The 16,504-nt window shown below is 35.3% G+C and overlaps 1 protein-coding gene across 1 annotated transcript in view; it reads left to right on the forward strand.

Annotated features, from left to right (window-relative positions):
* CUNH1orf141 (chromosome unknown C1orf141 homolog) overlaps window positions 1-11,460 on the forward strand; it is a 35,962-nt gene extending 24,502 nt beyond the window's left edge. The window contains exons 7-10 of the mRNA XM_037043984.1: window positions 3,206-3,347; window positions 6,892-6,961; window positions 8,321-8,507; window positions 10,388-11,460. Of these exons, the coding sequence (XP_036899879.1) occupies window positions 3,206-3,347; window positions 6,892-6,961; window positions 8,321-8,507; window positions 10,388-10,972 (984 nt within the window). The 3' untranslated portion in view covers window positions 10,973-11,460. The remainder of the gene's footprint in view (window positions 1-3,205; window positions 3,348-6,891; window positions 6,962-8,320; window positions 8,508-10,387) is intronic.
* Window positions 11,461-16,504: the final 5,044 nt, after the last annotated feature.

Below are 16,504 nucleotides of genomic sequence, written 5' to 3' on the forward strand. Positions count from 1 at the left end.
ATTCCCAATCAGGGCACATGCCTGGGTTGCAGGCCAGTTCCCAGCAGGGGACCCATGAGAGGCAACCATACATTGATATTTCTTTCCCTTACTCCTTCCCTTCCCCTCTAAAGATAGATAAATAAATAAATAAATAAATAAATAAATAAAAATACAAATTAAAGTATGCATATATTTAAAAAAAATAACACAGCAAGACTAATAAAAACACCAACTCCTTCTATGCTTTCTGCTCCATTTTTTTTTCTGTGGCAACCATAAACAACCATGTCAGGTTTCAATTCCTCTTACGAATAACTTTATAGTTCTAAAGAATGAGTTTATATTACTGGTTTTTTTTTACTTATCAACTTTAAACATTAAATACTGAAGAATTACAAAAAGAGATTTGAATTAGTTTAGTTACGCTGCTTAATATCTCACCTCTCTCCCTCTTCTGTACCAAGTAACTACTTTTTTACCTCTATTGTTAACTTTTGTGCCTTAAAATAATATATCTAAAATGTTTTTGCATTAACTTTAATCATTAATTCTTGATTCACCTTTATATAAGATGAATCTTAGCAGTCTTATTTTCTCCATACCTCTTTCCATAGGTCAAACGTATCTTTACTTTCACAATTTTGAGGTCAATAATTGTATTCAGTTTGCAACTCTGATTAAGCCCTTATGTTTTATCTATAAGTGAATTCTAAAATTCTATTAATAGCATTTATGTTATTATGACATTGTAAATAGCCATTCATTGTAGAACAAAGTAATGTGTTAAGATTACATTGTTGTCAATCAAGTTTATTGGCAATAAGTAGATAAATAAATAAATTATCTTTGTGGGAATATAATAAATTCCAGACTCTCCACATTATAACAGTGGTAATGTCCAGGATAAATCTAACTTAATAAAGAACCAAAAAAATTAAACCTAATCTCAAAAGAGAAGACAATTGAGAACAACTTTGAGAAGACCCAAGTGTTGGAATTAATAGAGTTTAAGGCAGCTATTATAACTATATTTAATTAAAAAAAATATGTTCACAGTGAATGAAAAAAGAGCAAATCTTATCAGATAAATAGAAACTACTTTAAAATATGAAAATTCTAGAACTAAAAGTATATAATATCTGAAATGAAAAAATTCACTGGTTGATCTTAAAACAGAATAAAGGTAGTGTCAGGGAACTTTAAGATAGATCAATAAAAATTATACAATATTAAAAAAGGAAAATAAAATTAGTATAAAGGGATACAGAAACCTGTGGGATAATACTGAAAGGTCTGCCAAATGTAGAATAAGAGTCCACAAAGGAAAGGAGAGCTAGAATAAGGTAGGATATAGTGGTCAGAAACTTCCTTCTTTGAGAAAAAACACAAATTTATAAATTCCAGATGCTTAGTGAACACTAAGCAGGATGAATATGAAGAGAACCATACTTTGGCATATAGTCAAACTGCTGAAAACCAAAAATAAGGAAACTATCTTGAAAGTAGCCAGAGAAAAACAAATCACATAACAAACAATTAAAAATACTCCTGACATCTTATTAGAAACTATGGAGATCAGAACTATGAATGCCAATAGACATTGGAACATCATGAACAAACTAAAAGCAAAAAAAAAATTATCAACCAGAATTTTTTATCAAGCAAAAGTTTCCTTCAAGAATATTCTTATGACACTTTCAGTAAAAGAAAACTGAGATAATTTATTGCCAGCAGGCCTCTGTTACAAAATATACTTAAGGAAGTCCTTCAGGCTGCAGGGAAATGACATAGATTCTTATCACTGGGGTTGTTGAATTTATAAAACGTATTTTAAATATTTTACCTATGAAAATAATTACATTATTTTTCTCCTTTAACCAATTGGGTGGTAAGTTATAATAACATAACTGTTGGGAACCTTTAATTTCTTGATAATTTGATTTGGCTATTATGAATTGTTCTATTGTATAGTGTTGAGTAGTAATTTATTTTGAATTTGTGAAAACTCATCACCTTCTGGTACCTCATCTTTTCAGATTTTGGTGTCAAGATTATGCCAACTTATAAAAAGAACTGAAAAGTTGTTGTTTACTTTTAAATTAATTAATATTAGCTCAGTAATTTTCTGTATGTTAAAGTTTCTCTGTTTGACTTTCAAGACATCTGTAGTCTATTTCACAATTCTCCTTCTTACCTATTCAAACTTCTCTTTCATACTCAATAAATGATCAATGCCCCCTGCTCTAAATATGCTGGTTTTTTGACTGTCGTATGAACACTTCAGGCTTCTTCTCAGATACTCTCGTTTTCAAATTCTAGCATTAAGTTCTTCCTCATAGACGAAATCATTCCTGTCTATTTCAGCCCTCACTAATATTCCTCTTTTATAAACTCATTCTCATTTATTAATTAGCTTGGTTCTTAGTGATATTTCTTTATTACATTATTTACTAATGTTTCATGTATGATAATCATATATATCCAATGAGGATGTGAGCTCTTTTTGGACTAGATTTTTATGCTTTATTTTTTATTTCAGATTATTCAAAACTAAATATATTCCATACCTAGTGTGAAAAAAATTTGTGCCAAACAAATGTTTGGCTTGTTGATGAAGACTCACAAGTTGTGTTGTTTATATTTACATATGCATATGTATATTTTTGATATCTAGATATGTGTATTTAAGTGAAAACAGAAGGAGCCAATGTGAGACTCTAACTTAGAAAAATCTAGATAATTTCTTTCCAGTTTCTCTCCTTTTATTCAGGGCTATTCTACTGCACCAACTCTGTGTATGAGAGAGTAAAGCTTGTTTTTAACTGAGAAGGCTATTTGTTTCTCAGTATTTGAGCTTTAGACTTTCCCTGAATTTGGAGTAATAAATTTATATGGATATAAAGGCTAGGGTTAAAAGACAAAGAATAAAAATTAGTAAAAGTGTGAGTATAGGCAAAATTTTAAATTTCTGTAGATTTGTTTCCTTATTCATAAAGTGGTGATAATACCCACCTCATAGGAATCGAAAAATAAATGCCCTATAACAAATAGGGTATTTTTTATAATTAAATGAACATTATTTTTTAAAGTAGTAAAAGAACTAGCCTGCTACTAGCTATCATGATTAGACATTCCAAATGTGAATCAAATATAAATGATCAATATACACATGGAAAGAAATGATTTTTAAAACACTTTCTTTTTTCTTTTTTCTGATGTGTAGGCAGAGTACGCCAAGCCGTTACGTTTTCTATATTCACAGCCTAGACAAGGATGTAGAAGAACACTGGGCCCTGCAACCTCTTCTGTTCCCAGCACTCAGTCTAACACTTATAAGAAGGAGAAAGATGCTATTTTGTTTACAGGTATACACAATGTGTGTTTATATTAAAATAACTGAAAATGAACTGCATCTAACTTTTAAACATAGCATGAAGAAAATCTTTAACCAAGGTTATCAGAATCTGGTCATACTGCCAGACTATTTTACTAAGACTATTTTACTACTTAATAACACCTGAAGACTCTCTATTAGAAAAAATGATAAAGTCAGATTGCTTAGTATGGAATACAAGCTGTTAAAAGCCTTTTATTGTCTCTTTGCCCAGACTGATTCTAGTCACAATGAATAGTCTGTTCTAACTACTCTATGATTTGATCCATTCTGTTCTCTGTGCTCAGGACATATTTCTCCACCTGATAGATTCCTATTCATCTTTAGTAACTGGGACAATTTTAGCAGCACTTAAACAAGAAAATCTGATTACATGTGGCCTAAACAATAAGATATTTATTTTATCAAATAATAAGTCCCTCAGTAAAGCAATCTCAGCACTGATTATTTCAGAGGTTTATTGATGCCATCAAATATCTACTTCCTCCATCTTTCCTCAACTGTCTTACCAGGCAGCTTGTCCTCCTAGCCTTGCTGTACAATACAGTGACTACTAGTTAAGATAACTATTATGGGTAACAATATCCACTGTAAGAAGAAAGCTCCCTGGTCACTTTGTGAAAATGAAGATAATGTTTCCCAAATCCCTCCAGCAGAATTATCTTTGTGTCTCCCCAGCCTAGACTATCTTCCTGTACCCATATCTAAACCAATAAATCATGATTGTCTTAGAGCAGTTTTTCCAACTTTCAACACAACCCACAGTAAGAACTGCTTTTTATATTACAATCTAATATATATGTGGAGCAGAAGATTCAGATTCATGGAGCCCTAATTATTTGTCTTTCTGTAAGGTGAGCTTGATTGCAGTATTTAGTTTTTGGTACAGATATTACTAAAGATCCATGTGATGCACTGTTACATTTTTTTTAAATGCTGGTCAGGAGATGCTAAATTGGTAGTATCTAAACTGATGAGTTGTAGCTCACGTTTAGAAAAGCATAGGCTTAGGTCATTTGAGATTCACTCCCTTGTGCTGGGCAAGAGCCAGACTCATTTGAGGGCCATAGTTGCTTGGAGGAAGATGAGAGCAGAGTTCTGTTAGCAAAGAAAAGGGGAAAATAACTGTTAAATGGGCAATCCTCTCTTTAACACATTATTCTTTAAGATTCCACTTAAGGGTCACATCTTCTCCAAAGTGTTCCCTTATATCAGTGACAGGCTGGTCTACTCTTTTAGCAAACCAGCATTCCTTGTATGAAAGTTCTTGAGTCTCTCTGCAGAAGAGGCAACATAAGTAGAAAGAGAAGAAAACTGTATTAAATTAAATTAAAACTAGAATATTTTGTCCCAAACTCAGAGAACATTTGTTATATATTACAATACGAAGTCATTTGAAAGAAGATTCCAGAAGTTGGTTCACCATTCCATCTTGGCTTGACTTAGTTCCTGTATACCCAGTTGGCAGTGGCAAGGATTGATTTTTTGTTTCTTTTCACAAGCCAGGTTACTGCAACCCAGTCCTTTGTATCAAGCAGTGGACCTATCCTTCTCCCTCTTGCCTTCCCCATTTGTCTAAATGACATCTACACAGTTGCTGAGGCCAAAAACCTAAAAGTCATTCTTGATTTCCTTTTTCCCCTTATTCTCTGTATTCAATCCACCAGTCAGTACAGCTGGCTCTACCTCCAAATTATAACCTGAAGGCCACCATCTCCTCTGCTACAGTCCTTGTCTAACCCACCAATATGTCTTCTCTGGAACACCACAGCAGCCTTCTAACTGGTTACACCATTGCTGCTCTTGCCATCCACATTCCTCCTTACTGCCGTAGACTATCCCTCTCTGAGCAAACAGAGGAATCTTTCTAAAGAAAAGATCAAACTACTTTATTATCCCATTTAAAACTCTTCATCTCTGGCTGTTATAGCTCAGTGGATTGAGCACTGGCCTAAGAACCAAAGGATCACCAGTTCGATCCCCAGTCAGGCTACATAGCTGGGTTGCAGGTTGGATCCCCAGTTGGGGATGTGCAAGAGGCAGCCTACACATTGACGTTTCTCTCCCTCTCTTTCTCCCTCCCTTCCCTTCTCTCTAAAAATAAATAAATAAAATCTTTTTTAAAAAACCCACCCCTTCATATGGTCTCCATTGTAACCAGAATAATGTCTCAACTCTTCATAATGGCTTATGTGGTCCTATGTGATTTGGCCCCCGGAACCTGTCTCATTTTATCTTAGTTCACCCTCCCCCTCATTCACTATACTCCAGCAACCCTGGCCTTTCAATTCCTTCAGATTCCAAGCTGGTTTAACACCTTTCACTTGCTCTTTCCTCTGCCTAGTAGGCTGTTCCTCAGCCCTTAACCTGGCTGCCTCCATCTCTTCCTCAGATTCTTGAGAGAGGTCATCTATAGCCTCCCTAGGTGAAGTACCATGCTTATATTTCATCACAGTATGTACAAGTAGTTGAAATTATTTTGTATATTTGTTTTGATCAATTTACTTATTTATTGACTCTTTCCTCCCTCTACAACAGAGCTTCCCAACCAATATACTATGGTAACCTGTTGTGTTCGGAGGGTTATAGGTATACTATAGGTGTGCTGAAATATTGATCCTTTAACTTTCAAGACTGCTGGGTTGACCCTAAGGTAGCCTGGTGATGGTGCTCTCACATGTTTATACTGGTATACTATGCAAAGGATACTAATCAATAATGTTTGCCATGATGTGGAAAAGGCCAGGAAGCACTGCACTAGAATACAAACTACTTGGGGACAAGAAAAAAAGCTGAATTTTTTTGCTAATAGCATGCATGTCTGGGGACACTTTTAAGAAGATGGAGAAATGCTGGATTGGCTACCAAGCATACATGGAAGAGTTCAACCTTGGATACTTTCTTTATGCCAGTTGGCCAGATCTAGTTGACATTTGCTAACTTCCCTCCATACCAACAGTGTTTAACCATCTGAGGCTTCCTACTGGCTAATAAGACTTTACATATTGAAGGTATTTGTAAATTTGGGAATACCTTTCTTCCACAAAAATCTTCAGGACCAATTTTATGTTTATCTGTCTTAGCTAAACATTAGATCCTTAACTGTATGAATAGATCCAAGGTAATCTTTTCCAGTTCTATCTTGTTCACTTAAGAAGTTTCTACTGAGGAGCTGATGAAGATCAGGCAATATACCAGATGTTTTGTATATGTTATTTTTTTAATTTTATTTATTTATCTTTAGAGGGGAAGGGAAGGAAAGAAGGAGAGAAATATCAATGTATGGTTGCCTCTCATAAGTCCCCTGCTGGGAACTGGTCTGCAACCCAGGCATGTGCCCTGACTGGGAATTGAACTGCGATTGTGTGGTTCGCAGGCCCACGCTCAATCCACTGAGCTACACCAGCCAGGGCTGTATATGTTATTTTATACTGCAAAGTATTTCACACACAATATTTTCTAAATGCCATAGTATATGTGTGCCTTTTATAAAACTCTTTTTCTTATAATTTCAGCTCAAACTGAAAAAAACCCTAAGGAATTATTTGATTTGGTTGGTCACTTAGAAGATTATGTAAATGAAAGGTAATTTATTTTTAATTTTTAAACATTTTATTCTATTTAATCATGTTTCTTATAAGAAGAGTTCTGCCTTTTTATTTTCTAGACCAAAATGAATTTATTCCAGATTATTACTACTTAGGCCATACTACAATCCAGTGACTAATCCTAGACTGTTCAGTGAGTCAGCATTACATTTGGACCTTGAACACTTGTTCTATCTGTGGCAAGTTTACAGTCAGATGGAGAGAAAGACCTGGAAAAATGAATGGGGAGAAGACCATAGTGTTTTTTAGACACAAATTTAGTAGAAACATAAATTTAATTACACTACAACATGGATGTAAGAAATGTAGCTTTTTATTTTTGTGTAAAGCTCACCTTCCTCATGAGATTCTCAAACTCTATAATGAAAAATTAATCTGGTGTGCTTTAAAACTTGTTTGGTGCAATAATATGGAGACTTTTTAGGTTTATCTCAGTCCTTCTCTTTGTTTCTGAGATGGACTTTGTGATATTGAGGAGAGGCACTTGATGAAGGGTCTTTGTTAATATCCTTGCACTGCTGGTCTCCTTCCTAGCTGTTCTGTGACTGCTGCTGTTTGTGCTTCCTGTCTGTATGGTCTATTCCCTCTGAACTTACATAGGGTTCACTCTTAACTGTCATTCCTATGGCAGGACTCTCTGAGTCTTTGCCACATCCTTTGTCTGCCTGCCCTTCCAGGGATGTCCAACCTACAGTCCACAGGCCACATGCAGTCCAGGATGACTATGAATGTCAACATATAATTGTAAATTTACTAAAAGCCTTTTCTTTGCTCACCAGTTTTCATTAGCATTTGTGTATTTAATGTGTGACCCAAGACAACTCTTCTTCCAGTGTGGTCCAGAGACACCAACAGGTTGGACACCCCTGCTAGCCTATCCAACACTTATGCCAAGTCTTTGCTATGGGTTACCCCACCATGACAATGCCAGCCCCTTGGCAAACCTAAACTCAGTGACCATGTCACAGGTGAACCAAAGGAGGGCTGAAATGAAGATTTTATCCTCTCTGCCTAACCACTTTTCTCCCAAAATCTCAACAAAAGAATGTAGAAATACCTCTCCACCTTTGATGGTCTCCTCAACTTACACAATATTCCTTATCCCACTCAAAAGCCAAAGAGGCACACAGATCACTGTCTTGCTTCCACCAGTACTTCTGCTGTGCACCCTGCCAAACCAGGCAGGAATGCGTTTTTTTTCCCAAGTTGAAAGTTTATAGCAGAGGGTTTGGGGGAGGGGTTGGCAGCAACTTTGAGGAATGGGTGAAGCAGACAAAAACTGACAAACTGAAGGAAGGCCTATAGACAATTATGCTGAACCTGTGTTCATTTTCAGGAAAAAATCTCCACCAATGAATGATTTTCATATAAAAGAAAATGAATCTGTCAGAAATGATCAGTTAAGTGAGTACCATTCAGTAGGAAAGAAAAGTTTGCTCCCCTTATGCATTGAGGATGAACTGAAAAAGCCAAATGCCAAGATAATCAACATTAGTCCGGCAAAGACAATGACTCCTCCCATGGTAATAAGAATATCTACTTCTGTTCAGTAAATATGTGTATTCACACTGCTTTTGGGAATATCACATTCCAGTGACCAGAATCTCTGATAAATCCTTCTTTTGGTTTTACATGCGTAAAGTTTTAATGCTCTTTTTAGAATCATCACCCCCAAACTGGGGATTCCTTTGCACCAGCTGAACATTTGATGTTTTCTTTATGAAGACTGCTTTATCAAAGTTTCTCAATTGTGGAGAAATATAAAATTTAAATGGTACTTTAAAAAATGAATCATGCCCCAGCCAATGGGTCAGTTTGTTGTATTGTCATCCCGTAGCCGAAAGGTTCTGGGTTCAATTCTCAGTCAGGGCACATAACAAGTCTGCATCCGTCTGGAAGGCAACCAGTCGATGTTTCTCACTCACATCGATGTTTTTTCTCTCTCTAAAAGCAGTGAAAATATGTCCATGGGTGAGAATTTGAAAAAAAAAGAGAATCATATATCACTTTTTTGTCAATCTGCTTGAGCTATTTCAACCAGAAAATACATGTATTAACGGCAATTTGGTAGCTCACAGAGCCATTGGGAAGGCTGGAAAGTCAATCTGCCTTGAAAGCTATCCAGTCAGAAGTCACTAAGTTTACAGCCTCAGGGTGCTCTCCTGGGGCCCATGCTGCTGATCACAGATAACAGTAAATAACTCTGATTGCATGCAGGGGACACTATTTCTAAGGCCTTCGCCTCTGCAGCCTGTCTGAGCTAGATATATCTACCACCATCCTCACTAGAATAGTTTTCACAGTGCTCATTTTTTCATAGTGCTTGCTTTTTATGAACTAAAGACTTGTCTTCAATATAATTTATTGGTAGATCACAGGTCACAAGTCTGTGCCCTAACTTCAAGGGAGGCTGCTAAAGCTAGTTTCTGCTTCTCCCTAAGGTTACATAGACTTGGAAGGTGACAAAATTTCCTAAGGTATTGGACAGACCAAAGATATGACAGATCTCCACTATGGTGGCCTAGTGGATAACATTGGCATTACCAGTGGATTGCAAAACTAAATCTTTGGTCATGTTTGGAGAAAGCATAGGCATTAATATGTCTTTCAAAATAAGTACACTAATATAAAATCAGATATATCCTAGTTTCTTATAATTTTAATCATATTTCTAAAGGTAAAGTAGCACTCATTGAGTCAAAGTTTACAAAATAAATGCTGGTAACCTTCATATTTAACAGTTTCTTTGGAGTTAGTTTTTCTGCCCTAGAATGGAAATTTGTGGAAGAGTTTACTGACTAGCTCATATATGCAGATTTTGCTACCACTGGGATAAAAATAATCTATTTTTAAGTCAGTCTACTACTTTAGTTACTTTATTCTTCAAATATATATACTTAGCACTTTTTATGTGCTGTGTTGGGACATGATAACATGTAATCATTATAAAGATAATTTTAGATTTTCTGAGTTATTTATTAGGATATTCAGACAATTTGGGCTTGTGATGGGCTATGTTTCTTATGACTTTTGACTCAATCCATTTTCTGATATGCTTCTTATTTCTACACATGGAAGCTGACTAATATTTCATTCTACCAATATCCCACTTTATTTCAAAAAGGATTTTAGGAGGCCAAAAGTTCAGATTTTAACTCTAACATCTCAGTAGAATATTAAGAAGAGGAGGAAGTATGTCACATACAAGTGCTTGGGTTTTTGGCATATGTGGGTTTTTGATTATGTGGTTTTTAGTGTATTTTGGGTTTTTGAATACCACTATTGTTCATATTAAAATTTCTATGTAGTCACTTTCAGAATATTTTATTTTATGTATAAAAATACATGTAGCCTTCTTGCCTCAATAGACCGATGACCAAGTATTCTTTTCTTTGATCTACAGGAACAAAATGATACAAATCCCATAATTTTCCATGAGACTGAATATGTACAAATGTCACTTTTGACAACAAATAGACTTCCTCCCCATCCTATGGAAAATAGAGACATTTGCCCACATAAAAAAGCCAATTTTGTTTTAGAAAAAAACTGTCAACTTCTCAGATCTTTAATTAATGATAAATGTATTACTTTCAAACCCAAAAGCACTGCGCCTACGGCATGGAGGAAAGGTATACAAGCAACAACTTTTGAAGTGAGCCATAGAGTTGCGGAGGATAAATTAAAGAAGAAAACTACCATGCAGACATTCAAAAACGCATCTTGGAATAAACTCCAAAATTTCTCAGAGCCTTTTTCTAGCCTAACAAAAAAATTTGTAGGTGTCCTTGGTAAAACTGTTACTCAAGAAATGAGTGCTAAAACTGGCAAATTTGAAAGACTGTTGTCTGCAGTAACACCAATGAGCAAATACAGTGTCTCACCTGTCAAATATTGTTCAAAGCCTTTAAAAAATGTACTCAAAGTCTATATATCACATAATGTAACTCCACTGGATGACTTGTTAAAATTTTCAAGTGAAAATTAAATGTCTCATAAAATATTGTTTACAGCAATACTTGGGTAACAAGAACCAAAACATTTCAAGATCATCAAAGAAATTCTTATCTGAGTAGTACTGTTCTGATGGATGGTATAAAAAAGCAAAGCACAGAAATTGAAGTTACAAATCAACAGCAGTCTAGGAAAAACCAACATTTTTACAAAATAAGAGCACAAAAGAAATACTTATCAATAAGAGGAAGTAGTCATGAATTTCTGTTATCTCAATTGGAGTCCTCAACCATCAGGATTCCTACAGTGAATAGTGATTTGGACCAAGAACGTTATAAACTGATTCTGGAAATTGGCTATTAGAAGCCAAAACATCAATAACCTTACTCTATAATTGAATATTAAAAAAGCAAATGTACCACTAACCTGATGCATGAGGAATTAATCATTTTGGATGATCGTTGTGTGTCAGCATTTTGGATAATCAATGAAAAATAGTATTTTACATTAGCATTTCATGTTATTAAAAGGGCTTTGTAAAATTTCAAATAGTTTTTTGTTAGTAAATGTTAGCTATAAATGTTACTATAAAATGCCTTTTTTTAAGTATAACTTTGACTTTTTTCTAAATTATTAAATAATTTAAAGGAATAACCTCTCTTATAAGCTAAATAATTTTGGTAGCAAATTCAATTAAGTATTGAACATTTTAAGTTTATTATTACATTGCTATTTCACTGTTTCTCATTAACTTCTCATTGACCCAAACAGCATAAATACAAAACTCAATTTAGAAACTGAAGTTGCATTTCAAAAGTTTAGTTGTAATCCATTTGTTAAAGGATTGAAAAACAGAAACCTTAACTGGTAGTGCTTGAGGAGATGTGGGTTTAATTAGAAGCACTTCAGTTAGGGAAGGCTTTGGGGGTCTTTTGAAAACTTTCAAGGACGTGGCAATAAACTTATCAGGTCACTGTTTCCAGTTCAGACTGGTGGTCTCCTCCTGTGTGTCAGTCATCAGTGCTGCTCTTGGGTGTCTTTTCACCAGAGGCAACACTTGGCTCTCAAATAGAATGTCAAGGACGGAAAATGGAGATGGGAGTGGGTAGGAGGAGTGTGACTGGAAACTAAATGAAGAGCAAGAGAAAAAGCCTTCAAGATAAGGTGCTGGCTCAGGAATGTTGGAGGTAGGGGAGGAGATACAGGCTTTTTATATTTCTTCTGGTTCTGGCTGGGGAGAAGCAGCAGCAGCATCTCAAAGTCAGGAAGTCATCTTCCTCTTTGTCCAACAGACAGGGATTGATCCTGTTGTTCTCTTTACTTACTGTCTGCTATCCGCCCCCCCCACCCCCGCTCTATCCCCACCCCACCCAAGTTTTCCCTCCTCCCAGGCTCACTGCAAAGCAAAACAGTTTCCCTAACTACCCTGCTGGCTGAGAAAATAAAACACAAACTCTTTTTAATCACTGACAAAAATAAAAATGAGTAGAAAATACACCTAATGATAGCACAGTAATGATGATCTTTTTTATTTTTTCTGGTATTCAGTATAAGATAAACAACTGTGGGCCTTGGATTTGGGCAGATGTGAAGTGAAAACACTTGGGCAAATAATGTAAACCATCGGAGCCTCACTTTACTGTATCTCTTCCTGAAGATGGAGACAGCATGACCTATTACAGTATCACTATTTTCAGTATTAAAAGAATAATATGGAGTCCCTTCAGTATGGTAAGCAGTCATTAGAGATTTCTTTCCTATTCTCACCCCTTCCTTTGCTCTAAGTAAGTATAAGTATAACATCTTAAAAGATGTTCCTCAAAATCTCTTAATTCAATCTTTTCTAAATTACATGTTAAATCTAACCACAATATTTAGACTTTAGCCTAAAGTAGATCAAAATAAAAATGAGGATTTTTGTATTAGCTATTTTGGGGGGTTCCTGTTTGAGCTTATGAGCTTTATCCTTTAGGAAGGTACTCAATCGACTTAAAAATTCCATTTTGTTGAGGATTTTCCACTGAAACAGCTGGATAGCTGGAAGCAGTGGATTCTGGGAAGATGGCAACCTAAATCCAGCACCTTTCTCTTCTACTCTCAACTTAAACCCATCATCTCCTAAACCAAACAGCTGCTGGGATCTTCAGGCAGTGGGGTACAAGGTTAGACATGGTTTCCATTCTGACACTGAAATCTGAGTATGGCCCTAGGGACCAGTGTCTGAGTCACAAGGTAATTATGGAGGTTATATACTGTGCTGGGACTAGCTGGCCACTTGGGATCTGTGGATTACCCCAGGTAGAGGTTGTCTTTGCCCCTTTATAACTGTTCCCAGTCTCTCTGATCCCCCAGGAGGCCAAGAAGTAACCACTCAACCAGTGAGAAAACTGGGAAGTCAGAGATCCATGAATTTTCTTTCAGGTGTCTTACCAGGGGATTGTGGTTCACTTGCTTCTGTAGCCCTGGTTCATAATGGGCAAGACTGTACCTTCCACCACTTGTAAGAGTGTAGTCACTAGGTTCTGCAATAAATAGAACCGAGCTTCCCTGAGCCAACTAAGAAAACAGAACTCGATCTACAGGGGCCCAGCAGTTGACAGTGGCCAGTGAGGCAGAACGTAACAGGGAAAAGGGGAGAATTATGAGGATTACCAGAGATTTCACCAAATGATGGGGAAGAATAAGTAAGCATAGTAACTTTGTAGGATCAACAGCAAGAATTTTTTTTTGAAAAAAAAATAAGTTTTTTCCTATTTGCTCACCCTGACAAGTCTAGTGCATCTAGTAACCAGCTATAAAAACAGAACACATAGAGCTGCTAGAGAAGACAGAGACAAGAGACAGCTTCATGAGAAAAACAGTGAAAGCACTGAAGGAGATTCAAGTGCAGCTCCACCTCCTCCTACCCCTCCCACACACATGTACAAGCTATGCTGTTTTCTATAAGATAACTGTTTTATCTTATTTGTCATTACTCTCAAGCATAACCTTAATTGATAGAAGAGTTAACTACTAATTGAATAGAAAACAATAACAATTTCAGATTAAAGGGAAATGGGATTAATAAGGGAATTAAAAAATGACAAAATCATAAAAATACTTAAGTATCTGTCATTGTACTATATTTGAACTGGATTTCTGCATTAAGAGACAGAGACTCAGACTTAGTTAAAAATAACACTTAACTCTATATTGTTTGTAAGAAATATAGTTAAAGCAATAAAGGAAGCTTGAAAATAAAGGAATGGGGAAGGAAATATCAGGCTAATAAAACCAAGAAAATTGGAGTGGCATTATTAATATCAGATAAGCTAAAGTCTAAGGTTAAGAACAATAAGTAAGTCAAAGAATCACTTATGCCTTAGGAGGTAATAAAATAACAATTTGTGGAAAAGATACAACATCATCTTTGGTATAGTTTGTAGGTACCAAAGTATCTAATTATATAAAGTAGACTCTTGGAAACCCAAAATAATATAATAAAATAAATTATAATGAGAGACCTCAATTCACCTTTCATAGTTAAACAGGTAAAACAAAAGTATAGACACAGAATAATTATATAATGTAATTAATAACATTAATGGAATGGATATAGACTTTCTTTGAAACAGAAATAATATATTTTGACGTTTGTCCATAGGAAATTGATTATGTTCTAAGCTACACAAAAACACTTAATCTTTTGACAAACAAATGTAGAGACTTCTTAAGTACTCCAATAAAAGTAAGAATAAAAACAAAGCAAAATCCAAATATATTTATTATTTAAAAATAAAAGAATGAAGAAGAAAATTCAAATTATAAAGTAGGAAATAATGAAAAGGAAATCACTTCATTCCAAGTGTTATGGCATACAGTTAAAGCTAGTTCAAAAGAAAATGTATCCCTTCCATTTTTCTTTCTCCTTCTTTTACTTAGTAAAAAAGATCCTGAGATTCTCATCTTGTGAAAAGAGAAAAGGTATAATACAAATCAGAAGAAATTATGAACAGGAGTTTAATACAGATAAACATTAAAATACTTAAGTAGAAATAAAAATATAGTATAAAGTCATAAATAAAAACAAAATGCATTGTGTGTTTGTTTTTAAAATACACTAAAATGGATAAATCTTTCTGATGCATGATTTAAGGAAGAAGAGCAAAGAAAAAAACAGTATAAGATTATGAAAAGAGAAAAGAAGCAGCCCTAAATATAGGAGAGTAACAGAATCATAAGATGTATTGCATGCAAATTTATGCCAACAAATTTGAAAATTTAGAAAAGAAGTGCATGGTTTCCTATAAAAAAATGAATGAAATTGTTCCCCAAGAATGGATATTTTCAATATTTCTATTGAAATATTTCCCAGAAGATGGTGACATGGACCATGTCTAGATGAATTCTCAGGTAATTTTCTTTATTATTGAAGCCAGTGTGGTAGGCAGAATTGCAAAGACGTCTCCCCAAGATCCCACCCCTTGTTACTCGAACACTGATTTAGATACTGCCTGGAAAGGACTTTTTGCAGCTGGACATAGAGTTACTAACTTTAAAATATGGGAATTATTCTGAATTATTGATGTGTCCACTGTAATCACATAATCCCTTAAAAGTAGAATGCAGAAGTAAGACAGAAGCAGCAAAAGAGAAGGTAAGAAAGATGGGGTAGAAGTGAAGTTTCAAGACTTTATTTCATAAGGGCAATAATGTTAAACACTTTATAATATTTCCAGTTTTTCCCAATTACTCATTTCCTCCCTGCCTTTGCCATGCTTGTGCATAGCTGAAGTGTTATTTCCCTACTCCATTGACTTAGGCTTGGCCGTGTGATTTATTTCTTTTTTTTTAAAGATTTTATTTATCTATTTAGAGGGAGAGGGAGGGGGAAAGAGGGAGAGATATCAGTGCATGAAATACACAGTGGGCTGGCTGTCACAGGCCCCCAACTGGTGACCTGGCATGTGACCCAGGCATGTGCCCTGATCAGGAATCGAACCAGCAGGCTTTGGTTTTCGTGCCTGCGCTCTATCTGCTGAGCCACACTAGCCAGGGATATGTGACTTAATTTAATCAATAGAATGTGAGCAGACATAATTTCATGATTTAGTTTTGCTTCTCTTGCTCCTGTCCTCCACCATAAAAATATCATGTCTCAGTTAACGGTCATTCCTTGAGCCTCCATTGCCAGTATAAGACATTTGGGACCAAGGCCAGCTGAGTCCTGCAAAAACCCAAATGAGCCTCAGCCAATTCATAGCCCTCATGTAATATGATCAAAAAATAATTTTGTAAATCACTAAGACAGTGGAATTATTTCTACAAGGACAGATTAAAACAATCTTTTGGGGACTTTAACCTTTGAATTTAATTTCCCACAAGGAATTTCATTGTGGGAGGGTATTTTATTCAAAATTGGGCATCTCTGTGTTAGCATTTTTTTATTGTAGTATATTAATCTCATGACAGAATCTCTGATGAATCATACTGGGCAATGGTCTGGCCATTAAGAAAATTTTATCTTGACATATCATAGTCTTGGAGTTAGTTAATATAGTGATTAATGTATTCTGGATGCAAAATA

The sequence above is a fragment of the Sturnira hondurensis genome, unplaced genomic scaffold, assembly GCF_014824575.4.
Source record: "Sturnira hondurensis isolate 20B ecotype Veracruz unplaced genomic scaffold, ASM1482457v3 Scaffold0000648, whole genome shotgun sequence".
NCBI classification, from domain to species: Eukaryota; Metazoa; Chordata; class Mammalia; order Chiroptera; family Phyllostomidae; genus Sturnira; species Sturnira hondurensis.